General features: G+C 38.8%; 2 protein-coding genes and 1 long non-coding RNA gene across 5 annotated transcripts in view; 1 reads left to right on the forward strand and 2 right to left on the reverse strand.

Moving 5' to 3' along the window:
- The window catches only part of LOC146474832 (uncharacterized), a 265,330-nt gene that overhangs the window by 113,687 nt on the left and 124,143 nt on the right, over nt 1-27,500 (forward strand). The gene's annotated exons all lie outside the window — the stretch shown is intronic.
- The window catches only part of LOC146474838 (cytochrome P450 3A2-like), a 30,867-nt gene continuing 4,177 nt past the window's right edge, over nt 811-27,500 (reverse strand). Inside the window, exons 4-15 of one of the 2 annotated variants that reach the window (XM_085116585.1) lie at nt 26,905-26,963; nt 26,715-26,811; nt 26,206-26,322; nt 25,283-25,371; nt 24,766-24,905; nt 24,170-24,297; nt 23,288-23,506; nt 22,341-22,429; nt 21,129-21,266; nt 20,380-20,542; nt 18,996-19,095; nt 811-2,394 (exon numbers count right to left, since the gene is read on the reverse strand). In XM_085116585.1, the coding sequence (XP_084972711.1) occupies nt 19,015-19,095; nt 20,380-20,542; nt 21,129-21,266; nt 22,341-22,429; nt 23,288-23,506; nt 24,170-24,297; nt 24,766-24,905; nt 25,283-25,371; nt 26,206-26,322; nt 26,715-26,811; nt 26,905-26,963 (1,320 nt within the window). In that variant the 3' untranslated portion in view covers nt 811-2,394; nt 18,996-19,014. Of the gene's footprint in view, nt 2,395-17,498; nt 19,096-20,379; nt 20,543-21,128; nt 21,267-22,340; nt 22,430-23,287; nt 23,507-24,169; nt 24,298-24,765; nt 24,906-25,282; nt 25,372-26,205; nt 26,323-26,714; nt 26,812-26,904; nt 26,964-27,500 lie in introns of those variants that run through there. The other variant, XM_085116584.1, reaches the window with a different exon arrangement.
- LOC146474839 (cytochrome P450 3A29-like) lies at nt 1,037-16,016 on the reverse strand. Of its 2 annotated transcripts, none has more exons than XM_085116586.1 (14): nt 15,878-16,016; nt 15,563-15,708; nt 11,749-11,848; nt 10,482-10,540; nt 10,290-10,386; nt 9,774-9,890; nt 8,974-9,062; nt 8,437-8,576; nt 7,855-7,982; nt 7,028-7,246; nt 6,057-6,145; nt 3,891-4,028; nt 3,152-3,314; nt 1,037-2,519 (listed from the first exon to the last, which is right to left on the reverse strand). In XM_085116586.1, the coding sequence occupies exons 2-14, from the start codon at nt 15,649-15,651 to the stop codon at nt 2,439-2,441; spliced, it is 1,509 nt and encodes a 502-aa protein (XP_084972712.1). In that variant the 5' UTR covers nt 15,652-15,708; nt 15,878-16,016; the 3' UTR covers nt 1,037-2,438. The 2 variants fall into 2 exon arrangements, with proteins under 2 accessions (XP_084972712.1, XP_084972713.1); XM_085116587.1 differs by having other exon boundaries at nt 15,874-15,988.

Below are 27,500 nucleotides of genomic sequence, written 5' to 3' on the forward strand. Positions count from 1 at the left end.
TTTCGTCTTGAAAAACTGTAGTTACAGTCGCATCAGTGACATAACTGCAGTTAACTACATTAACAAGAAGTGTAGTTAGTGGCGGCCTTCAACTTGGTATAAAACATTGGTCCGTACAATGCTTATCGAATAAAGCTGGTAACACCAGCCTTTGTAAGTTTGTCTGTCAATGACTCGTCATAAAGTGTGATCGCAGCTAAGTTCTTCAGCCAATACCGTTATTCATCCTAAAGGTTAGGTTAGCAAGCAGGTAAACGGAAAGAAATGTTTTGTCCGAATACGTCGGAGGGACCTTAAGCTGCGACGACGACGACGACGTGAACAAGAACTTCAGAAAACAATAGTTTTAATTTTTTGCCGTCCTCTGCAAAACAACAACGTGAAATGATCAAATTTAAGGTTTTTTATGGAGAACGTGAATGCATGATGATTAATTTACCTTTCTCTTTCCGAACTTTAAAACCGTCCCTACGACGTTAGCTCCTGGATAGTTCGGCCACATTACACAAACTGAAAGAGTATAAATCATCGCGGATTTATTTAGAAGACGCAAAGGTAATTTTTTAAGTTCCGTTGCCGTCGGCGTCATCATCGTTCTCTCTGCTGAAGGTCCCTAGTTACTGACTGACTGTACAAGCAGTGGGAGACGTTTGTAGTTGGTGATGCCCACACTGTACATTTGTTTCGTAAGTGGGCACTGACTTATCAGAGAAGCGTATCAACCCCCCCCCCCCCCCCCAAAAAAAAAAAAAAAAAAAAAAAGGAACAACAACAACAAATTAAGTGCAGCTATGACCTGAAAACAGAGGGTAACGGGGAGACCTGGTATTTTAACATCCTTATTCTTTTTATAACAAAATAATGATCGTCTACATCAAAAGACTTAGCCGTTCGTCAAACGTAGTAAGCAACAAGAAACACTCTGCTTACTTGGAAAATCTTTAACTTAGTTTATTCCCATACCTTTAAGAAACAGTCTTGCAAGGCGAAGTTACAAATATTATCGTTTAGTTGAACACTTTTATGCTACTGACAATAACAATATAATATGTGGGGCTTTTATCTTGCACAATCAAATCTTTGTGAATCCCCAGTCAAAATCACTGTTTTGAGCATCAATAGATTTCTTGGTGTCTATTTCCAATCAGTACAAAGCCAGATGTATTCGATTGATTAAAATGAAGAAAAACAGCACCAACTTAAAATGCTTGGTCAACGTTCCTTCCAAGGATAAAATTAGGATTTGATTTATATTGCCACATTGATTTCATTACTCTTTTCAATAATGCGCCTTTGAAATGGATGCAGTTAACTTTAACATCCTCCTTTTCAACGGAGTAATAAAACCACTGCTGCGATAATCACCTTTAAATTTATCCCTGATGGGAACACCTGACCAAGCTTCATGGTAAAAAACGGTGTGCCCAAGTTTAACCTGCAGAGCAGACGTTATTTTTTTATAATTTTTCGTTTTTCAGGCGAGCGGAGGAGAGCACGAGTCACGAGTCACGCGCCTCGCGCTTAGCTCCGCTCGCCTGAAAAAACGCCAAAAAAAAAAAAGGCCTGTTCTACAGGCTAGCGTTATTTTTGTGGGGTGTGACCGGTGAACTCTGATAGAGGAAACACCGTTAAATTGCTGTATTAATGTTAATAATCGAACAGGGATGTCTAACGGTTCTTTTCGGTGGATCTCTGTTCGGATGGCCTTAACCACCTCAGAAATTCGGACTTGTTGCAAAGAAAATTTACAGTTTTCTTGGGCAAAATACCAGCTCAAACTTTCGTAACACTGGAAAACTAATTCCTTTCGTTTTTGAAGAGCCAGATATATCGTTAAAAATGCGAAAAAGGTCAGCTAGCATTTTCGTTAAACCAACAAAGCTAGTTAATTTGTGGAATAAATTACGTTTCTTTAACCTTTCTGAGACAAATTTTCAGCTAAGGCATCCGAAGAGATCAATCTGTATTAGCTTACAAAAATATGTGTTTAGAAGGACAGAAAACAATCTTAGGAAGACAGGAGACAACATTCTAAGTATTTCCTTAAATGTTCTCGTTGCGTGTCCCCGACTGGAACTAAGCACGAACCACAAATAATAAGGTTAGTCCTACTGGAGATTTCTTCCACTTTGTCTAAAGCTGTCCGTTTAAACGGTTTCAACATTTGCTTCAACATGGGTTCAACACAATTGTTGAACCAAATGTCGGCGGCGTTTGAACCGGTCGTTCAGCATTGTTGAAAGCATAAAAAGATGTTGGAAGTTTGTTGAAAGTGTGCTGAATCAAATTTAAATTGGTTTAAAATTTCATTCAGCGTCCCTTCAACAATTCCTTTGTTCTTGAAAATGTTAAATGCCGTTGAAAATGTTGGGCAAATGTTGAAACCGTTTAAACGGACCTTAAAGCTAAACGTTAACATCGCGGTAAACGGTCTTGTTTTAGTCCCGCGGTGAGAGTCTTAGCATGACTTTTCCTGGAGGACAAGTGAGAAGAAGAGCAACAACAAAATCTATGGGAACCTGCAAAGAAGGAGAAAAATTATGATTTGACATCGAGAAATCCATTGGCCAGGTAAAGTTCAAATTCAACGGAAGAAGTAAGTTGAATTTCAATATGCTGATAGCAAATGTCCTCTACATGAAAATACACGTTTAAAAAGCATGCCTGATTTTAGCAAATAACTACGGGTAATATTTTCGTGCAATCTGTCGCACAACAAATAATACATGACAAGTTGCGTCACTTTTTGTTCTTATTATAACCACGCGCAACAATAAAACCGGCATGTTGCCAAACGTAGAAACGGCATGCAGTCTACTCTTTGAAACGCAAAAACCTTGTTGAGGGCAGGTGTGGTAAAACGTGTAACAAATAAAAATTTGCTACACGGCAATGTTGCCCATATCAACTGGCCCATAGTGTGGACAGGTGAAAGCGATATGAGAACGCTTGTATGGACGAGAAATGAAAACGAAGACCATTGAAAAGTAACGTATTGATGAGGAGGGACGGCCTTAGGTTAAAAATCTGCACGAAAAAAATCAATTGCAAAAATTATCCGATTTTGGTCTTGTTGCGTTAGCTTTTATGCCAAGATTAGTAGGTTTTTCGGGCATTTTTTTATTCCACGCTAATAGATTATCAAACTTACCGCAGTTTTCTCGGTGCGTTCCAGCTTATACTTCTTCAGTAATTTCACCAGCGTCAGTTTTATTTCCAGCAAGGCAAATCTCATGCCAACACAGTTATGAGGACCATAGCCAAATGGCAGGAATGTGTAAGGGTTTCGCTTTGCTTTCTCTGCTTCAGTGAACCTGGAACAAAATGAATATGAGAGAGAAGCTCCCGGACGGAGCAAGAAAAAATTATTTGAATATGATTGTGAGGAAACAACTGCCTAAATCTACGAGCCGAGAGGACTGCCTGGTTGAGGCCATAGTTGGGTACATAAAAGACCGCAAAGCGCGAAACCAGCACGGATATGCGATGTGCAATTTGCATTGATATGATGTCATGTATTTACCGCATGTTAGAAGACAGCAACACGGTGGCGAGGAGAAATTTAATGCGAAAATAGGCGATATTGAAACCTTGGTTTATGTGACATTAAAATACGACTGCCATGTTTTCCAACTGAGAAATTTGAAATTGCATGGTTTTTTTTTAACATTTAACGTCAATCAGTTTATTTTAAAACTAGAGGTTTTCTTTATTAGCCAGAGCATGCCGGCCGTGCGTAGGGCCGGAAATTCTCAGGCCACTGGCCTTTTGGTTCTTAACTTCATATATCAATTCGGTGGAGGTACGGGCTTCCGAGCTTATGTGGGTGTTTCTGGCCGCTCATTTCATAGTAATTACCTTCTCATCCTCCTCCAGGATGATTATCTCACCTTTCTGGATTGAACGTTTCAGGCTCTGGCCAAATCTCTGGGTCATGATGGATTGCATAGACTGGGATCATGATCGGCAGCCCTTTCGGTATGTTCACTCCTTTGATAGTACAGGCCTCATTGCAATCTCTCTGAAGACTAAGGCAAGAAACATTAATTCCCATACCAATTAATCTTTTGAGATTAATGACATCATCCTGGTTAAGAGGGTTAGCAAATATTTGGAAAATAAAGCTTGTTAATTTAAGAAAGAATGTTACTCCCTCTGGTAAACTGTATTACTTATTAACTTAGTGTTCGGAGCATCACTATGATCTTAGGCGTGCCAGGAGAATTCCGCTGGTAGTAAATAAAGGCGGTTTAGTCCCTAACCAATCAGGACACCGGGATTGTACCACGTGGCCCTTATTTACTACTTCCGCTTTTCAAATGCCGTACCAACCGTTTTATAGGCACAGTTTCTTACATTACAATGAAATACTTTGGAATGTTTTGTAAGTACTTTTATTGATCTTATTGCTTTAGGGTTTTATTTGTCCTTTATATTTCCCCATCCTGCTCTAAACACGAGTGTTTCAGTTTATAATTCTACATTGTAAATTGTCAATTATATGAGCACAAAGGTATTATTACAAGAAACATAATTAGAAAAGCTACAGTCAATGTCCGCTGGAGTGTCCTTCCTGGACCGACATTCAGTCTTGATCTACCTGTCCCAAAAACGGACCACCAACTACCCATGTTTGGCCACCTATGGAGGGTCTACTATACTTGACCCATATTTAGCCCATTTTTTCCATTACAAGTCCTTTCGTACTTCCGTCAGGAAAGCGTCAGTTTTTGATCATTTGTGGTCCTTCACGTGTGAGTGGAAAAGACCACAGTTAATAATCTCTGCTTTTGCTATGGCAATTTTTCTTGGTTGGTCTTGGTTCTCTTTTTGGACAGTGAAACGTTTCATAAAATCTCCCCTTTGCGAGGCGTTAAACCTTCATTTCAGTGCAGCTTGATTTACGAAACATTGTCAAAAGCTCCTTCTTTCCCTCTATTATGTCGGCGGACTTTCTTGGCAAAACAAGAAAGGCGTGAATTTCGTGGTCAGAATGTTAAAAAAAAAAAAAAAATTAGCGATTAATTCGTGGGTAACAGGAAAACTTCCTAGATCTTTTTGCAGCTGTACCTCACACAGTAAAATAAACAAGATTCCCCTCTAATGGCATTACACGGAATGCTTAATGTAGCCCCAATTATTCCCCATTGTATGTTTCGCAGATATTTAAAAACTATCCTCCCTTGGCAATTGAAATAATTGTCTGAATGGTTTTATTCAGACATATTGCGTGACACTTATCGTTGTGTTACTAGGAATCATACCAGAAATAACTATGCAATACGTCATGACCCCGCTGAACTGGTCTGGCCTCCTCTAGCTCTAATCCTTCGCGTTGATTATTCGATTTTTTTTTTTAAAGCGGAGTTTCTTTGCTGTGAACTCTCCCAATTTCCACCGTTTCAACTGTCGAGTACTACCTAAAAGTTATTATTTCGATTTACTGCTTGAAAAAGGTTTGTTTTCTCTCTGAAAACGGCAGATCAGAGTCTTTAATTTATACATGCGGCCGCCATTGAACAAAAACAACTTTTCGAAATGATGACTTGCTTTGACGTCACACAGGTAGAGATAAGTGGGTCCCCTCCCTCGTGATATACGCACCGATAATGGATTTCGATTGGGCTGTTTGTGTTCAAGACAATCAGAACAATAAATCCCTTCTGGGAGAGGGCAGAATTTAATCAAGGTTTAATGAATAAATCAAATGGTAATTTGACGTAACACAGAAAGGGTTGAGTGGGTCCCCTCTCTCGTGATATGTGCCCGAATAATAGATTTTGATTGGCCTGCTTTTGTTAAAGACAATCAGAACAATACATCCCTACCATGGGAGGGCATATTTTAATGCATAAATTAATGTAGCGATTTCTGACTACGAGGAAGAAAAAAAAAAGATATCCGACCGAAACCTAGACACAGCCTGCCCTGCGGGCATTCCGTGTAACAACATTTTGAATCTGAAATTACAGACTGAAGTAACTAGTATAGTCCTGGAGTTCTGTTTTGGCCAGTCGACGATTTTAATAACAATTTACAGCGTGTATATTACTTACACAAATCCTGGGGGATACATTCTAAGTGCTTCGTTGATAACCATATCTAGATAATCCATATTGTGAAGAACATCGTACGACGGAGATTCCTAGAGATGGAGCAAGTATTTAAAAAAAACAACAATCAAAATACTCATGTTGGACAACAAAGTAAAGAAATGCTGTATCCAGGTATGCCTGTTCACAAGTGCTATATAAGTTATTAAATATTAAAAATGATGATTGGATAATGCAATTCCAGAATTTTGATTGGCGTAGCGGCCAAGGGGCGATTGCCATTATATCATACCCGAAAAATAAGGGGAATTACACGTAAACTATCTTCTTGCCGTTCTTGCAAAATGAATTGAGCAGGATCTATCAATATTTCTAAGTTGGTTTAAATAAAAAACGTTATTCCACTCGCGCTTGTTGGATATGGGATTATTACAGCCAACAGATGTATATCTAGGCCACAAATAGTCCCTTATATTTCTTAGAGATGGTAAGAGGAGCGCAACATGCGAGAGAGCGCGAAACCGTCTCCCACGAGTTCCGCGCGTCGCGTCTCCTTGCGGGGGCAATCTTCTCGTGCACGGATGTTTCGTTCGTTTTACTGTCCCTAAGAAAAATAAAGGAAGCAATATAGTCTGGTGTAGATGATGGAAATTATTTATAAGTAATTGTTAATTCTTCTTTTTGGTATGACAATAGCCCAATGGTCACATTGTGGTGCAACTACAGGTTACCTCTGCGGCCACACCCTTAATCTTTGCTTCCACCAGAAAACTCTTTCTGTTGTTGTTGTTGTTGTTGTTGTTGTTGAATGAAGGTTTTGCTTTCAATCAAAATTTTGAGTAGCATAAAACAACGTTGGGGTACTGTTAGAGGAAGATCTTTAGCATCCCTTATGACTGCCTATTGATAACATAGTATACAGCACAGGTGTGAGCAAAAACAGTCTCACGAAAGTCACTTTGCATGAGACCCACCTCCTCTTCAGGCCACATGCGGTCAATCTCGTCTCTCAGTTTTTCTTGAACATGCATATCAAGAGCAAGGTGATAACAAGCAAACGCCAGTGCGGTACTAGAGGTTTCGTATCCAGCAAGAAGGAACATAAGACTTTGAGCCTGAATATCTTCGTTGTCAATTTTCTCTCCTCCTGTTTCATCTTTTGCATCGAGCATCAATTGCAGCAAGTCCTTCCGCTGTAAACGAAGGAGATAAACACAGTTTGCAAAAATACTCATTTTAGACTATGCAGCTCGCCTAGCATACTTGTAATCTCGCGTCCCCCTTCATAACTCTGAGAAGATAAAAGTTATGGGATCGACATTTAGAGGATAAGTCCTGTGAGGTCCGTAACTGAAAGTGATGAAATCTTACTTTCGTGGGAATTACGTAATGATTGCCAAACTTGCGGCCATCTTAGATCCGCCATTTTGGATTTCTGGATTTCCTAAAACTTCAGAAAACCATCAATGTTGGACGAAAAGTAATCGAAACCAATAGAAGAACTTTTAAATGAGCTACAAACATAACAGTTACTGCAAAGAAGATGGATCTTCTTCATTAAAAACTGAAATATTACATTCTCTGCAAAAACCGCTTGTTAAAAATGGGTTATCTTGGTAACATCAAATTTGGTCACAACAAACCAGTCTAACCACATTAAAATGTTCCCAGATAAATTTCTGACAATTTGTGATATATTCAAACTTTATATGCTCCTATGGGAATGTTAATATTATTCACTTTTTATAATAAATAAGTGTTAACTGAGAGTATTTATTGCCTATAAAATCGTAAAACTTACATGTCCTTCTTTGCGGACACTTGCTTTCGTCCTTTCAGTGATAATGTTCGCTGCTACCGAACCAATCTTCTCAAAGTTAAACGGGTCTGGGAAATACTTTAGTAAACGGTTTCCAAATGGTAACAGTACTTCATATACATAAAAGAAAACATAATAGGCGAGATTAACAATAAAAAAATAATGATGATGATGATGAGGATGATGATGATCACCACCACCATCTTAATACTACTACTACTACTACTACTACCACCACCACCACCACCACCACCACCACTACTACTACTACTACTACTACTACTACTACTACTACTACTACTACTACTACTACTACTACTACTACTACTACTACTACTACTACCACCACTACTACTACTACTAATGATGATGATGATGATGATGATGATAATGATAATTATAATAATGTCTAGATTCCTGAGTTATAAACGTGACGAGATTAGGAAACCGAGTCATAATTTCAGGTGACTATGACCTCGCCAGACATTCAATGTTCACGCTAGGATCAATTTTCTATTAAACCTTTACTAGTGTTAATATTTCACTGTACACAAAAACTCTTACACATTATTGCAAAAAAAGGGTTTGGAGCCATCGCCTTCTTGGCTTGGGCGGTGATGGGATCGTTTTCAACAGTTTGTGTTTCTGCTTTGACTCCAAATGCTGTTGACAAAATCACTTCCATGGTAAGGCTTTGAAGCCACCTAAGAAACAAATGAAAGATATTCCTACAAAATATGAAGTGTTTCAAGCAACTGAACTCTTCTCAGAAAAACTACGTTATAATGTATTTGAATTTCAAGTCAGTTTGATGTGTCGACTTGTGATGTAAAATTGCGTCCTTCCGGTTCTAAAGCCTGCATACAGCTTATTGAATGTAGCCAGAAAGCTTCCAAAACGTAAATTTCAAAGAGCAGCCGTCCGAGCAAACAGCAAAGGTGTTGTTATCGCGCCTACGTGGGCTAGATATGCCAAAAAAAGGTAACAGAACATGATATAAAATAACGCTCGATCTGCCGGATAATAAGTTGTGCTATCGTTTGTGCTGCCATTTTCTTGTGTCTGTTCTAGGTAAAACACATGAATTTGTAGTCAACCAACCTGTGAAAATCGACAATCTCTCCCGTCTTGGAAATCCTCTCCGCTTTTTTCAATAAAGTATCAAGCGCTTCATTCATGAAGGGCATCATCTAATGGAACGAGATCACATGCTTAATTAACAGACCTAAGAGCAGCTAAGGTCTACTTAAGTTTCCTTTAAAGTCGTGGGATTCGCTACAATCGTGTAAAGTTGGCCAGCGAAGCTTAAGGTCTTTACAGACTCGCTTTCCGTAATAAAGATTCTTCAACAAAAGTACACACAGTGACCAAAATCTTATCAATTAACGGCACGAAAGCTACTTACCATTCTTGCCGTTCCTTTCCCAGTGTTGTCAACAATGCGCGAAAATAACGAAATTCTTTTCTTCCTATTTTTATTACCTTCGCTAGACTTAGCATGGAAACCGCAGAAGCTTGAGCCAGATGTCTTTCCCCCACCCACTCCACCCCCTCCCCAAGACTGTACCACACATCGAAGACTACCTCCCCTCCTATTTTCCAGCAGCGAGTAGGCTAGTTAACGTCCTTTACTAATTCATGTGAGGAGTTGTAGAAGACAAGGCCAACGGTTTAACGTCACCTCCCAAGAACGCCATAATCTGAATTGAGACAAGGTGTTGAGCAGAACCAGCAAGATAATACTAGTTATTTAAAGACACTGGTTTGTGTCTGACTGGGATTCGAATTGCACTATCAAGTCCTCCCGCTCAGCAGTCCGCAACACTTATCGTATTTAGACATTTTGTACATTAGAAATATTAGCAAGCAACAGCGGATTCATTCTCATGAGATATACTTGCCTGCTTCATTTTAGATGAACTGAATGTGGGTGACAAAGTGCTGCGTATGTCTTTCCATTTCTGACCACGTACCATATTTAACATTCGATCATAAGGCTTTGGGATATCAGCTAGGCTCTGATTATAGAAAAAGGACGTTTGTCGTGCAACATTTAAAAATTAAAATTCAGCATTAAAGTGCCAATTTAGCCCCGCGGTGACCCAGGGGCTGATTTAACCCCTACGGTCTAGGGCCATTTTGGTCACATTTTGGGGAGAAATGGTGTTATGAAAAATCGTTTTAGCCCAACCTGGGAATCATTTTAGCTCTTAGGTACATTTCAGCCCTTTTAAGTTAGCCAAATTAGCCCTCAAAATAGCGCTGTATTTAACTCACTGAATCGGCCCCAATTTTGGGTTCAAAAGAAGATATTTTGACTTAATAGTGTACTATACTTCGAACATCATCAACTAACATTCGAGAAGCTCTGTGCAGCGTTCAACCACTAATCAGCATTTACATAACAAATTCTTTACCTTTCGGTCATGGAATTTAGGAAATTCTTTAACAAGGATCTCTTTGATCATGTCTGGATCAGCCACCATGAGAAAAGCTTCGCGGAAAACATAAATTCTAAAACAAGAAAATAACGTTGATAGAGCGTAACGATTGATGACGTGTTTTTCAAATGTTAATTAAAAAAACTGATCTCACATTTGTTAACATACCCAAAGACCTTCCCATACTTCTTACACAACTCCAGATGACTTTGTGGAACTTTATTTGGCTGTTCAAAAAAAAAATTCAAGTGTATTTTTAGACTAACCTCTTTTGCAACATTACAAGTATATAAATGGTTATTGGCAACAAAATGCTCGCCTGATGGTAACCGACGATGAACTATCCAGGGAGGGGGGGGGGGGGGTGGGGGAAGTGTTGTGGTAATACTCCTAGCTGTTCCATGCTACAGAAATCAGGGACCAATTTATAAATAGAACTTTTACATTCGTAGTTTACAAGGTAGGCCCCTGTCGTGCGAACACAAGAAAGAAGTCAATTAAGAGTTCAAAGCAGAGTTCAGTTAATGTTTGTTGAGATCATTTGATGTATTTATGTGTAATTGAAAGAATGCAGTTTGTTAGTTACAAGTGTAAAAGCCTTATTAAATTGGCCCCAGGTTACACTCAGATCGAATGGGTCACATCTTTTCTTTACTCAACATTGCATTTCTACAGCTCAATGAGAGCGTATACAAGAATTAAGGACGGGGTGCGTACTAATACCGAAGTATTTTTGCGCGGTCTATGACTATGCGGCAAAAGCAGATCGTAGTAAAGGCTGTGGAAATCATAAAAGAAAAATTGGGAGAAACCACGCATTTTTAAGAGATAATTAAACAACGATTATTCTAAAAGGCAGTATAATAAAAAGCAATGCATGGCGTTTTTTTTTTCCAAATTCAAGCTTTGTTATCTCTGAAGAATGCATGGTTACCCCCAATTTTCTTTTTGGATACCAAAAGCACTTGCTAATTTCTGCTTTCCCCGAATAGTTTTAAACTGCGCAAAAATATCCCTGTATTAGTAGCCCCCACCCATATACAACGGAGTATCACGAGATGCGCAGAACATATGCACAGTAACAATAGTAGGCACCGTCCTTAACAGAGATGGCCTCCACCGACCCAACTTTTTAAGTTGAGACACATAAATACTTTCTCAGACTGCAATTGTCGTTACTATTTTCTTGTTTTCAGATTAAACTTTAGATTTTGCCGGACCCAGAATTATTAAGCGTCCTGTTGGTAAACAGAGAAAAGAATGACATTGGCCTTAAAATCACACTCAGTCGGGTTCATTTTACCAGTAATTAGGAGTTGTGGTACACATTTGTTAAACGACAACAGTTATAGTACGAAAATCAACCTTTGGCTAAGTTTTATAGACAATTAAATAGTTACCTCAATGACGCCAGATAAACAGAATTGAAACTTACATTGAAGATTGTACGCGGCGTTACAGTTCCAAAAACAGGAATTGGTGTTGGTCCAGGAATTCCAAGTTCCTTAAAGATGGTGTATGGTGCAGTAAAGTAACTGGAATCAAGAATAGAATATAGCAATAAATTATAAATAATATTCTTGTTTATTGTCAAATGAAACACACCCGTAAGTGCATGTGTGTGCTTGGGAGGGGTAGGTGGATGTAAACCTCCAGCCTCTCGATGAACTCTGAATACACTTTTAGGAAGCCTACACTTGTCCACAGTTTAATATTAAAATTTATATTAAGACCACTCAAAGAGAAACCTCACAGTTTAATAAAAAGAGCAGCAAAACGATCACACCTTTATAAGATCTTCATAAAAAGCTCATCATAAGGTTAATGAAAGGAATTACGAAATACTATTTTCCATGTATCTGAATATACTATATATTAACGAATGGTACAATACGTGTCGACAAAAGAAGCTGTGAAAACTATCATGTACCTAACTCGAGCCTGACTAAGCTAATTTATCTTGATGGTTGTAAAAACTACAGTCGTTACTGTCAAATTCAAAATTAAGAGTTTGGTGGTGGGGTTTGGAGAGGAGGGCGGAATCCACTTTGTGGGATGTAAGGGAAGGCTTGCCCAAAAGGGTAGCGAAATTTAAGATTATAGTATTTAATTAAATGTACACAAAATTGGATTATCAACAGAAGGCTTATGAATTCAATCCAATAATCAAAAAAGGTAACAAAGCTGGGCAGAAATTTTTGTTAGTAACTATGATGCAAAAGTTACGCTTGTAGCCGTAAAAAAGGAAAAACGGGCTGTACTGGTCTTTTGTTAAATTTTCCTATTTCAGAACGCTCTGTATAATTATGTCAGCATTGCTGGCATATACATACTGTTAAATTATACGTCGTAAGAGTTGTCATCGTGAGGGGAGAGGGGGGGGGGGGTTACTCCCAAAAATTGGATAGGGGTGTGCGACCCGCTTCCCAAAACCCTTACCCTATTTATGACCAAAATCTGCCATTTTAGCTACTTTATTTATGACCTGATAGTGGCTGGTCAACTTCAATTCAAAAACCCCTGGAGCCCAGCGCGTGACAAGCCGTTGCGGCTCGTACACAGTTGCCGTAAACATCATGATGAAGAAGTAGCTTCTTCAAAAAAAAAAAAAAACAAAACAGATAAATCAAGACTAGAGTGCAAAAATTGATACCCTATATATTACCAAAATGGCGGCAAAATGGCTAAAATCGATACCCTATTTATGACGAAAGCGGCTGAAAAACCATACCCTTTGGGGCTGCAAATACCTATATAGCCCATGTAAGGGAGTACCCCCCACCCGGGGTTGGTACGTAGAAAACCCTCATGAAAGGAAAGCCTTCCCGTATGCAACTTTCATATCACTTATTCAAAGACATGACCTTTTTTAAATAAGGTGAAAATAAGAAATCGCGAGAACAGTTCATCACAGGCCTCTATCCAGTCCGTTAAATTCATAGGTCATAGTATCTGCGTAGGAGGCTATAATTGTATGGGTACGTTTGCTCTTTGGGTTCGTCGCGCATTCCTCCCAAGAGAGGAATGCGTGACGAGCTCATAGATCGTCTGCCTAGGAGGTTAGTACAGTGGAACCTCCATTTAACGAAGTGCCAAGAGACTAGAGAAGTTGGTTCGTTCCTTCGAGGGTTCTTTATATCGAGGTTCTGTTCCATACATTTTAAAAGGCCGGACGGGAGAATATTGTTCGTTATAATCCATCAAATATCTGAGCAAATTTCGCGCCAAATGGAGGCTATTTAACAATTATTCCATGAGCGTGCGTTGGATATGAGATGGTAAATAGCCAACGAAGCGCGAAGCGCCGAGTTGGCTATAACTTATCTCATATCCAACAAGCACGAATGGAATAATTGTTTTATTAAATTCTCCGCGTTTGGACATTGCTGTTGAGGTTTACTGAATTTTTATATTTTAAGAAAAAATTTCTTTCAAATTTAAACGACCGGATGACCGTATGTTGAGGCAACCTCCGACCAAAGCGCGCGAAAGCTTATGATCACATGACACGCGCAGCGCTTTGCAAACGGAGTTGAATGAAAAATCGAAAGCGAAGAAAATCGGACACAGTCGGACATCTAAAATTCAAGAAACGTTTAAACGTACGAATTATAACCTTTCTGAGACTAGCATTCAAGTGCTTTTGAAGTTCCAGCTCATCGAGAAGCGTAATAGGTGTGCACATTTGAGCAAATGTTCTGCCGTGTGGTGCCGAGCGAAGGAAGAGATCAGGGCAATGAAGGCTTTTTTCATGCTGAACTGAATTCCTCGCGGACGATTTAAAACACTTCAGGCAAGTCCAAGTGTACGAGGTACAACCTCACTGAGATAAGCATTCAGTGCAAGTTTTTAAACTTCAAGCTCATTTGAGAAGCGTAAGAGCTGTGCACATTAGTGCAAATGTTTTGCTGAGTGGTGCCGAGCGACGGAAACGAACATTATGGCCGCCGCTCGTACGTATTTCATAGATGAACCATCTGATGTCCTTGTAAATTCGTAAAAAACATAAAGGCAAGCATGAAGCTCTTCCTGAGAAATTTCTTCGATTGGCTTTAACCTCTTACCGCCAGGATTTACAAGCAATCCTGAAATTTTTGAAGGTAACCGGTTGTTATTTTTGTTGTTATGTGATCTAAAAAATCGTAAAATCTTGCAATTTTGAAGATTTTAAAGGAAGCTTCAGAGATACGTACCATTAAATAGTGTCATACCGAACTTTGTGGCTTTTATTGTTTTTATATATTGAGATGGCATTGTTTGGTATTTCTTTCTTTTCCTTTTTTTTTATTGCTACATTTTTCCGAAGAAACTTTTGCTTCCCGCCAAAAAAAAAAATTAGCTTAGCGACACCTGGGGCTTTCGTTTTCCATATAAGGTCAAACTACGGTATATGACCTGATAACCGAGATTTAGTGAACCAATCAGAACGCTAGAAATGCAATATCCGAGGCTGAGAATTTAATAATGTTTACATATTCTCCAAGTGATATTACCCAATTTCAAAAACTTCAAAGCGCGTCAAGTTTACAATTAAAATTCATAATGTCAAGATGGGGGAACGGTTTGCTTTTGTGACAGAAGGAGAGATAAACCTGCTGGTCAATAAAGCAGTATCAGAAAACAACATACACTCTAAACCTTTTTGACGGTAAACTGTTCTTAAACGAAATGTTCAAATACTCAAGCTCGTTACTACATGTTGCGAAAAATATTTGAAGGATAATAATCACAATAGCCTCCATTTGGCTTTAAAAATATGCTCAGATATTTGTCCTTGGACATTATCTGCTCCTCGAAGCTCACAGTTTTCCTCGAGCTTCGCTCTCGGAAAACTGTTCGCTTCTCGGAACAGATAATATCCGCGGACAAATATCTCAGCATATTTTCGTGCCAAATAGGGGCTATTGTTTATTTATACTGAGGACTGCGATATATAAAGGTTCCTTAAATCGAGGTTCCACAGTACAACGTAAACACGCTTTTAGTATGTGGGATGCAAATTACATCGCATATTTGCATCATCCACGTGGAATAAATCTATCCTTGTCAACATATCCGCGCGTCCAGTGCAGTAAACCTGCACCTTTCAAAATGTCCCAGTGGTGTAGCTTCGAAGTGCTGGGGCACACGGAGTATGCACTAACATCCTCGGGGTTTCACAACAAAGACAGCAATCGTATCTTGCACATTGGGAATCTCTAAATTAAGGAAAACAAGTTTAACATTGCTCTTAAGATAATCATACATACCGGTAAATAAGGACGATCAGCAATCCAACCAAAATTGTGACACAGTGGTCAGCCACAAACGCTGCCACTGTTTGCCCCAAGTCTGCCATCTTTACTATTGTACACAGAATCGATCAAATCTGCCAGATGCCTCTGTCGATTCTTATCTAAAAACCGGTAAAAAAGCCTAAAGCTTGCGTGTTTAAAGCAAATTTACCAACTTTACAACTAAAGCTATTCAGGATCGGGCCAAACAAAACACTGCTTAATAATTATGAGCTGCAAGAATTTGATATTCCCAGAGTATTTATAATATCAACAAATAAACTCACTTACATTACTCAGTGGAAGATTCTGGTATCAAAATCAAAGGAAAACTCCTTTTGCTTCCTTCTTAAGCGCATCGAACTTCGCTGTAGAGTAGATTGGATGCATGAACGCTTTAGATGTTTTTGTGAAAACAGAGGAAAAGTTGCATCAGTTTCAGTCGTTTGCATAATCACCGGAAGTGGGTCATTAGTAAACATCACGCACGCAACAGTAGTTTGTGCTTTACAGAAGCGTTTTTAAATAGAGACTCTTGCATCAGCTGCTGTAGGTGATGCAACTTAAATGCGTTTAAACAAATTTTAATCCTTTGCTCAACTATAACACACAATTTTCTCCCATTCCACTTCGACTCATTACTGACTAGTGCTGTTACTCAAAAATTGACTAAAGGTTTAATGCGGTAAAGAAAAGTGGCGTGTGACTAAAGTTAAATTTCTTCTGTATTCGACAATCTGTCGCTTTACTTTCTCCAATTTAACTCAACCTTATAAACCCATTTTAAGGTCATTCCCCTAAAATAGAACCTACACTGAGATTTTTTTCCAAACTTTGCCCATGTGTGGTTCACCATGCGTAAACTGCAAAAGTGAAATGAAAAGAGGGGGTCACCATGCTTGTTGTTCAGCAACGAAGCATTGAAATATGATAATTTCTGCATGTTTGGACAAAAAGGACTATAATAGAGCATTTGCCAAAAACAGGAATTATTTTCTGAAGAGAACAGTTAACGGCTCATTTCATAGAATTTTTTCCCTGTTCATAAATCATTTTCAATGTGAAATCTGTTTGAAAACTATTCCTTACCAGTACTACTGCGATATTCAAAAAAATAATCTAATTCGTTACCTCTGAAGGTAGGCCAAAATGTCCATTGGCTAGATATTAGGCGCAAAATTTGATATCAGTCTAACACTAGGATTTTCCTTAATTTTTCACAGTAGTTGGCAAACGATATTGTGGTTAGAAATCTGAAAAGAGAAAATAGGTTCGCCGGGTTGGTTTTGCAGACATTTCACAAAGCAGAGGTAAATCGAGCTTCAAAACTGGTTTCTCCGCGAAGGGACTGGGGCGAGTCTTATGAAAATACCTTAATTTCCGCGCAAAATGCAAATTAAGAATTTTGTTGTTAGATGCAAGTCAGATTGAGTGATACTCAGTAGTCAGCGATTAATGAGCGTAAATTTTTTATTTTGCCATTGTGTGCAGTAGAGTGGCGCAGTGTGCACACTGCAAAACAGGGGAATGACCTTAATTTCGTCCGACTATAAATAGCGTTTAAAAACAGTGACGTGCCCCTTCAGTTCTGAAAGATTATAAATCGTTGCGAATTTATTTAGAAGACGTAAAGGTAATTTTTTAAGTTCCGTCGTCATCGTTCTCTCTGCTGAAGGTCCCTAGTTACCGACTGTCTGCCCACACTGTAGCAAAAACCAAACAAAAACAAAACAAAAAGAACAACAACAACAGCAAATTAAGTGCAGCTATGACCTGAAAACAGAGGGTAACGGCCGGGGAGACCTGCTATTTTAACATTCTTATTTTTTTTTATAACAAAATAATGATCGTCTACGTCAAAAGTCTTAGCCGTTCGTCAAAGGTAGTAAGCAAGAAGAAACACTCTGCTTACTTGGAAAATCTTTCACTTAGTTTATTCCCATACTTTTAAGAAACAGTCTTGTAAGGCGAAGTTAGAAATATAATCGTTTAGTTGAATACTTTTATGCTACTGACAATAACAATATAATATGTGGGGCTTTTATTTTGCACAATCAAATCTTTGTGATTCCGCAGTCAAAATCACTGGTAGTTTTGAGCATCAATAGATTTCTTTGTGTCCATTTCCAACCAGTACAGTGCCAGATGTATTCGTTTGATTAAAATGCAGAAAAACAACACTAACTTAAAATGCTTGGTCAACGTTCCTTCCAAGGATAAAATAAGGATTTGATTTATATTGCCATATTGATTTCATTACTCTTCTCTATAATGCGCCTTTGAAATGGATGCAGTTAGCTTTAACATCCTCCTTTTCAACGGAATAATAAAACCACTGCTGCGATAATCACCTTTAAATTTATCCCTGATGAGAACACCTGACCAAGCTTCATAGTAAAAAAAGGTGTGCCGAAGTTTAGCCTGCAGACCAGACGTTATTTTTTTTTATATAATTTTCCGTTTTTCAGTCGAGCGGAGGCAAGCACGAGTCACGAGTCACGCGCCTCGCGCTTGCCTCCGCTCGCCTGAAAAACGCCAAAACAAATGAGGCCTGTTCTGCAGGCTAGCGTTGTTTTTACGGGGCGTCACCGGTGAACTCTGATAGAGGAAACCCCTTAAATTACTGCAGTAAAGTTAATAATGGAACAGGGACGTCCAACGGTTCTTTTTGGTAGATATCTGTTCGGATGGCCTTGACCGCCTAAGAAATTCGGATTAAGTGGCAAAGAAAATCTACAGTTTTCGTGGGCAAAATACCAGCTCAAACTTTCGTAACACTGGAAAACTACTTCCTTTCGTTTTTGAACTGAGAGGCAGATATGTCGTTAAAAATGCGAAAAAGATCAGCTAGCATTTTCGTAAAACCAACAAAGCTAGTTAATTCGTGGAATAAATTACGTTTCTTCAACCTTTCTAAGACAAATTTTTAGCTAAGGCATCCGAAGAGATCAATCTGTATTAGCTTACAAAAATATGTCTTTAGAATGACAGAAAACGATCTTAGGAAGACAGGAGAAAACATTCTAAGTACTTTCCTTAAATGTTCTCGTTGCGTGTCCCCGACTGGAAGTAAGCACGAACCACAAATAATAAGGTTAGTCCTACTGGAGATTTTTTCCACTTTGTCTAAAGCGGTCCGTTTAAACGGTTTCAACATTTGCTTCAATATGCGTCCAACACAATTGTTGAACCAAATGTCGGTGCGTTTGAACCGGTCGTTCAACATTTGTTGAAGGTATAAAAAGATGTTGGAAGTTTGTTGAAATTGTGATGAATCAAAATTAAATTGGTTTAAACTTTCATTCAGTGCCGCCTCAACAGTTCCTTTGTTCTTGAAAATGGCGTTGACAATGTTGGGCAAATCAGTGTTGAAACCGTTTAAACGGGCCTTAAAACTAAACGTCGACATGGCGGTAAACGGTCTTGTTTTAGTCCCGCGGTGAGAGTCTTAGCATGACTTTTCCTGGAGGACAAGAGAGAAGAAAAGCAACAGCAAGATCTATGGGAACCTGCAAAGAAGGAGAAAAATTATGATTTGACATGGAGAAATCCATTGGCCAGGTAAAGTAAACCTGGTAAAAAGGTAAAACCAGGTAAAACTCAACGGAAGAAGTAAGTTGAATTTCAATATGCTGGTAGCAAATGTCCTTTACATGAAAATACACGTTTAGAAAGCATGCCTGATTTTAGCTAACAAGACGCTGTGGGAGCGTATACTTGGGTGTCGTTGTATTAGGAGTATCTGGGCATGCACGTTAGTTTAGTCTTTGATGACAGGTGAACGATAAACGACTCGCTGAGAGTCTAAGGCATCACTTTGTATTTGCGATAAACGTGATGTAGTTCAAGTGAAATTGTCACGCAAACAAAATAAAACATTACTCTCTTACTAAACATGTCGGATTTTGTAACCATGAGGTGCATCTAAGATAATAATGGATTTTGGCGACAAAGGAGTATTTGTGGTTTCAGTGGTAATGATGAATTTTGGCGACAAATGAGTATTTGTAAGAATACCTTTAAACCCTGATACCCTTATTTTCTGGGCTTTCTGTGACAGATGTTCCAGCTACGATCTGGGCGTACGATCGCAAAATGTCACGCTTAAATTGTTATATGAAACGCGTGCGAAAAGACATGCGTGCGATATGGCACGCGTCTGATAAGACAAACCTCACAGGACATCCGATTTACAGAAAGTTACATGTAACTCAACGAATCTATTTCATGATCACTGGAATGGAGCAGAACTTTAATGACAAAATCAAAGCGCTCTGTGAGTGACCAGTGAATGAAGTGTTTCAAATTATGTCTACAGTTATTTGTTTCTTCAACACGCAAAAAAGAAAATAAACTTCACTTCCACTTTTCCTTTTGATATGGAAGGCAACGCAAAGGTCGAAGTGTACGTTCATTCTTTTAGTGGTTTTGCGTGATTGCCAATGGACAAAACATCATGACACAAAAGAGAGTGTGTCCAGGTTTTAAAAGGGTTATAATGAAAGAAGTTGGGTTTATAAAGTGGAAAGACACTGCAGCTCCCGTGGCAATTGAATAACAAGCAGAAACCGTCCAGTTTTCCTTCAAAGAACCGCCGAAATATTTTCTTCCTCAATGCCGCCTCGCCGGACTTGATGAAACTTGATACACGTGAACGATTTTGGTTGCCTAGTACGTGACCGAAATCTTCCGGGTGTTTTCAGCATGGCAGTTCCTTTCTGCATCCAGCATCACGCCAGAGTAGTACTTTCTTCGGGCATTTTTTTTCCACGCTAATAGATTGTCAAACTTACCGCCGTTTTCTCGGTGCGTTCTAACTTGTACTTCTTCAGTAATTTCACCAGCGTCAGTTTTATTTCCAGCAAGGCAAATCTCATGCCAACACAGTTATGAGGACCATGACCAAATGGCAAGAATGTGTAAGGGTTGCGCTTTGCTTTCTCTGCTTCAGTGAACCTGAAACAAAATGAATATGAGAGAGAAGCTCCGGGACGGAGCAAGAAAAAATTATGTGAATATGTGAGGAAACAACTGCCTAAATCTACGAGCCGAGAGGACTGCCTGGTTAAGGCCATGGTTGGGTACATAAAAGACCTCAAAGCGCAAAACCGTCTCTGATATGCAATTTGCAATTTGCATTGACATGATTTACCGCATGTTAGAAGACAGCAACACGGTGGCGAGGAGAAATTTAATGCGAAAATAGGCGATATTCAAACCTTGGTTTATGTGACATTGAAATGCGATTGCCATGTTTTCCAAGTGAAAAATTGCTTGGTATTTTTTAACATTTGACGTCAATCAGTTTATTTTAAAACTAGAGCTTTTCTTTACTAGCCAGACATGCTGGTCGTGCGTAGGGCCGGAAATTGTCAGGCCACTGGCCTTTCGGTTCTTAACTTCATATATCAATTCGGTGGAGGTACGGGTTTCCAAGCTAATGTGGGTGTTTCTGGCCAGTCATTTCATAGCAGTTATTTTCTCATCCTCCTTCAGAATGTCTAAAACCAATCACATCCACTGCGTATCATGATTATCTCACCTTTCAGGATTGAACGTTTCAGGCTCTGGCCAAATCTCTGGGTCATGATGGATTGCATAGACTGGGATCATGATCGGCAGCCCTTTCGGTATGTTCACTCCTTTGATAGTACAGGCCTCATTGCAATCTCTTTGAAGACTAAGGCAAGAAACATTAATTCCCATACCAATTAATCGTTTTAGATTAACGACATAATCCTGGTTTAGAGGGTTAGCAAATATTTGGAAAACAAGGCTTGTTAGTAAGAAAGAATGTTACTCTCTCCGGTAAACTGTATTACTTGGTAACTTAGCCTTTGGAGCATCACTATGATCTTAGGCGTACCAGGAGAATTCCGCTTTACAAATGCCGTACCAACCGTTTTATAGGCACAGTTTCTTATATTACAATACAATACTTTGGAATGTTTTGTAACTACTTTTATGACCTTATTTTTTTAGGGTTTTATTTGTCCTTTATATTTCCCCATTCTGCTGCAAACACTAGTGTTTCAATTTATAATTCTACATTGTAAATTGTCAATTATATGAGCAATAAAGGTATATTATTACAAGAAATATAATAAGAAAAGCTACAGTCAAGTGTCTGCTGGAAGATCCTTCCTGGACAGACATTCAGTCGTGATCTACATGTCCCAGAAACGGATCCGGACCACCAACTACCTATGTTTGGTCACCTATGGAGGGTCTTCTGTACTTAACCCATATTTAGCCCATTTTTTCCATTACAAGTCCTTTCGTACTTCTGTCAGGAAAGCGTCAGTTTTTGATCATTTGTGGTCCTTCACTTCTGCTTTTGCAATGGCAATATTTCTTGGTTGGTCTTGGTTCTCTTTTTGGGCAGTGAAACGTTTCATAAAATCTCCCCTTTCCGAAGCGTTAAACCTTCATTTCAGTGCAGCTTGATTTAAGAATAGCTTAATAGTCAAACAGTGTCAAAAGTTCCCTCGTTGCCTCTATTATGTTAGCACTTACATGGCAAAACAAGAAAGGCGTGGATTTCGTGGTCAGAAATGTGAAAAAATAGTGATAAATTCCTGTATCAAGGGAAAACTTCCTAGATCTTTTTACAGCTGTATAAATAAATGAACAACATTTTGAATCTCAAATTACAAACTGAAGTAACTAGTATAGTCCTGCGTCAAAATGAAACTATTACCTGGAGTTCTGTTTTGGCCAGTCGACGATTTTAATAACAATTTATATTGCTTACATAAGTCCTGGAGGATACATTCTAAGTGCTTCGTTGATAACCATCTCTAGATAATCCATCTTGTGAAGAACATCGTACGAAGGAGATTCCTAGAGATGAAGCAAGTATTTAAAACGATCAACAGTCAAAATACTAATGTTGGATAACAAAGTAAAGAAATGCTGTATCAAGGTATGCCTGTTCATAAGTGCGATATAAGTAATTATATATAAAAAAATGATCATTGGATAATGCAATTCCAGAATTTTGATTGGCGTAGCGGCCATGGGGTGATTGCCATTATACCATGCCCGAAAAATAAGGGGAATTACACGTAAATTATCTTCTTGCCGTTCTTGCAAAATGAATTGAGCAAGATCTATCAATATTTCTACGTTGGTTTAAATAAAAAAAGTTATTCCACTCGCGCTTGTTGGATATGGGATTATTACAGCCAACAGCTCCTCGCTGGCTATGTGTATCTAGGCCACAAGTAGTGGCTTAATTTACTTGGGGATGGTAAAACGAGTGGAACATGCGAGGCTGCCTCCCAAGAGTTCCGCGCGTCGCGTCTCCTCGCGGGAGCAATCTTCTCGTGCTCGGATGTTTCGTTCGTTTTACTGTCCCTAAGAAAAATAAAGGAATGAATATAGTCTGGTGTAAATGATGGAAATTATTTATTAGTAATTATTAATTCTCTTTCTTCGTATAATAATGGCCCAATGGTCACATTGTGGTGCATATACAGGTGCACAACTCTTTTTGTAGTTGTTGTTGCTGTTGTTGTTGTTGTTGTTGCTGAATGAATGTTTTGCTTTCAATCAAAATTTTGAGAAGCATAAAACAACGTTGGGGTACTGTTAGAAGAAGATCTTTAGCATCCCTTATGACTGCCTATTGATAACATAGTATACAGCACAGGTGTGAGCAAAAACAGTCTCACGAAAGTCACTTTGCATGAGACCCACCTCCTCTTCAGGCCACATGCGGTCAATCTCGTCTCTCAGTTTTTCTTGCACATGCGTATCAAGAGCAAGGTGATAACAAGCAAACGCCAGTGTGGTACTAGAGGTTTCGTATCCAGCAAGAAGGAACACAAGACTTTGAGCCTGAATATCTTCGTTGTCAATTTTCTGTCCTCCTGTTTCATCTTTTGCATCGAGCATCAATTGCAGGAAGTCTTTCCGCTGTAAACGAAGGAGATAAACACAGTTTGAAAAACCACTCATCTTAGACCATGCAGTTCGCCTAGCATACTCGTAATCTCGCGTATAGATAAATCGTGCATTAACCTTAGCTGGATTTGTCTTTTTTTATGGGATTCCGCCCCCTCCATAACTCCGATAAGAAAAATGTTATGGCATCGACACTTAGAGCATAAATATCACGTTGTTTCCTTTTAGGTCCGCCACTGAAAGTGATGAAGTCATAATTTCGTGGGAATTACGTAATGATTGCCAAACTTGGATCCGCCATCTTGGATTTCTGGATTTCCCTAAAACTTCAGAAAACCACCAATTATGGACAAAAAGTAATCGAAACTAATAGAAGAACACTGAAATGAGCTACAAACATAACAGTTACTGCAAAGAAGGTGGATCTTCTTCATTAAAAACTGAAATATTACATTCTCTGCAAAAACCGCCTGTTAAATATGGGTTATCTTGGTAACATAAAATTCGGTGACAACAAACCAGTCTAACCTATATGGCTACCACATTAAAATTTGTGAGAATTTGTGATATATTCAAACTTTATATACTTCTATGAGAATGTTAATGGTATTGACTTTTTATAATAAATAAGTATCACCTGAGAGTATTCATTGCCTATAAAATCGTAAAACTTACATGTCCTTCTTTGCGGCCACTTGCTTTCGTCCTTTCAGTGATAATGTTCGCTGCTACCGAACCAATCTTCTCAAAGTTAAACGGGTCTGGGAAATACTTTAGTAAACGGTTTCCAAATGGTAACAGTACTTCATATACATAAAAGAAAACATAGTAGGCGAGATTAACAATAAAAAAAATAAATAAATAAATAATGATGATGATGATGATGGTGATGATGATGATGATGATGATGATGATGATGATGATGAAGATGATGATGATGATGATCATCATCATCATCATCATCATACCACTACTACTACTACTACTACTACTACTACTACTACTACTACTACTACTACTACTACTACTACTACTGCTACTGCTACTACTACTACCACTGATGATGATGATGATTTTTTTAATGATGATGATGATGATGATGATGATGATGATGATGATGATAATGATGATGATAATTACAATAATGTCTAGACTCCTTAGTTATAAACGTGACGAGATAGGGTTTCAGGTGACTATGACCTCGCGCCAAGATTAATCTGCTATTGAACCTTTACTGGTGTTAATATCACACCGTACACAAAAACTCTTACACATTATTGAAAAAAGAGGGTTTGGAGCCATCGCCTTCTTGGCTTGGGCGGTGATGGGATCGTTTTCAACAGTTTGTGTTTCTGCTTTGACTCCAAATGCTGTCGACAAAATCACTTCCATGGTAAGGCTTTGAAGCCACCTAAGAAACAAATGAAAGATATTCCTACAAAATATGAAGTGTTTCAAGCAACTGAACTCTTCTCAGAAAAACTACGTTTTTAAGAACTATAATGTATTTGAATTTTAAGTTAGTTTGATGTGTCGACTTGTGATGTAAAATTGCGTCCTATTTTGCGTCCTAATTGAATGTAGCCGGAAAGCTTCCAAAACGTAAATTTCAAAGAGCAGCCGTCCGTGTTCTTATCGCGCATACGTGGGCTAGGGATGACAAAAAAGGTAACAGAACATGATATAAAACAACGCTTGATCTGCCGGATAATAAGTTGTGCTATCGTTTGTGCTGCCATTTTCTTGTGTCTGTTCTAAGTAAAACACATGAATTTGTAGTCAACCAACCTGTGAAAATCGACAATCTCTCTCGTCTTGGAAATCCTCTCCACTTTTTTCAATAAAGTATCAAGCGCTTCATTCATGAAGGGCATCATCTAATGGAACGAGATCACATGCTTAATTAAGAGACCCAGGAGTCACTAAGGTCTACTTAAGTTTGCTTTCAAGTCATGGGATTCGTGTAAAATTGGCCAACGAAGCTTAAGGTCTGTACAGACTCCCTTTCCGTAATAACGTTTCGTCAACAAAAGCACACACAGTGACCAAAATCTTATCAATTAACGGCACAGAAGCTACTAACCATTCTTGCCGTTCCTTTCCCAGTGTTGTCAACAATGCGCGAAAATAACGAAATTATTTTCTTCCTGTTTTTATTACCTTCGCTAAACTTAGCATGGAAACTACAGAAGCTTGCGCCAGATGTCTTTCCCTCACTCACTCCACCCCCTCCCCAAGACTGTACCACACATCGAAGACTACCTCCTCTCCTATTTTCCAGCAGCGAGTAGGCTATTTAACGTCCCTTACTAATTCATGTGAGGAGTCTTAGAAGACAACGCCAACGGCTCAACGTCCCCTCCCAAGAACGCGATAATCTGAACTGAGACGAGGAGTTGAGCAAAAGCAGCAAGATATTACTAGTTATTTAAAGACACTTCTTTGTGTCTGACCAGGATTCGAATTGCACCATCGAGTCCTCCCGCTCAGCAGTCCGCAACCCTTATCAACTGAGGTAACCGGGGCACATAAAATAAGAGGCCATATTAGAGTAGTACGTGCAATACAAACGTAAAGTCAAATTTGACATCATTAATTTTGGGCGGTTTGTTAATTCTTATTTTGTGTCTTACTCTCGGTTTATCTTTACTTTTGGGAAATTCTAAGGTTTATAAGCAACAGCGGATTTCATTCTCATGAGATATACTTGCCTGCTTCATTTTAGATGAACTGAATGTGGGCGACAAAGTGCTGCGTATGTCTTTCCATTTCTGACCACGTACAACTGATAACATTCGATCATAAGGCTTCGGGATATCGGCTAGGCTCTGTTTATAGAAAAAGGAAGTTTATCGTGCAACATTTAAAAATTAAAATTCAGCATTAAAGTGCCAATTTAGCCCCGCGGTTACCTAGTAGCTGATTTAACCCCTACGGTCTAGGACCATTTTGGTCACATTTTGGGGAGAAATGGTGTTATAAAAAATCTTTTTAGCCCAACCTGGGAATCCTTTTAGCTCTTAGGTACATTTCAACCCCTTTAAGTTAGCCAAATTAGCCCTAAAAATAGCGCTGTATTTAACTCACTGAATCGGCCCCAATCTAGGGTTTAAAAAAAGATATATTGAGTAAATAGTGCACTATACTTCGAACAACATCAACTAACAGTCGAGAAGCTCTGTACAGCGTTCAACCACTAATTAGCATTAACATAACACACCTTTCGGTCATGGAAGTTAGGAAATTCTTTAACGAGGATCTCTTTGATCATGTCTGGATCAGCCACCATGAGAAAAGCTTCGCGAAAAAAATAAATTCTAAAACAAGAACAGTATAACGTTGATAGAGCGTAACGATCGTGTTTTTCAAATGTTAATTAAAAAAAGCTGATCTCACATTTGATAACATACCCAAAGACCTTCCCATACTTCTTACACAACTCCAGATGACGTTGTGGAATTTTATTTGGCTGTTCAAAAAAAAAAAAAATTCAAGCAAGTGTATTAAGAAGTCACGTATTGTAACAAGTCACGTATTGTACTAACAAGTCACTTGCATGGCGTACAAGTGACTAAACTCTTGTGCAACATTATCTCTCTTTACTCAAGTGTATAAATGGTTATTGGCAACAAAATGCTGATGTTAACCGACGATGAACTATCACCCTATCCAGAAGAGGAAGTGGTATCATCCTATCCAGAAGAGGAAGTGGGGTGGTAATACTCCTAGCTGTTCCATACTACAGAAATCAGGGACCAATTTAATCAGTAAAAATAGAACGTTTACATTTGTAGTTTACAAGGTGGGCCCCTGCCGTGCGAACACAAGAAAGAAGTCAATTAAGAGTTCAAAGCAGAGTCCAGTTAATGTTTGTTGAGATCATTTTATGTATTCGTGTGTAATTGAAGGAGCGCCGTTTGTTAGATATAAGTGTAAAAGCCTTATTAAATTGGCCCTAGGTTACATTCAGATCGAATGGGTCACACCTTATCTTTACCTAACATTC

This window comes from Pavona decussata, unplaced genomic scaffold, assembly GCF_977016875.1.
Source record: "Pavona decussata unplaced genomic scaffold, jaPavDecu1.1 SCAFFOLD_87, whole genome shotgun sequence".
Classification (NCBI taxonomy): Eukaryota; Metazoa; Cnidaria; class Anthozoa; order Scleractinia; family Agariciidae; genus Pavona; species Pavona decussata.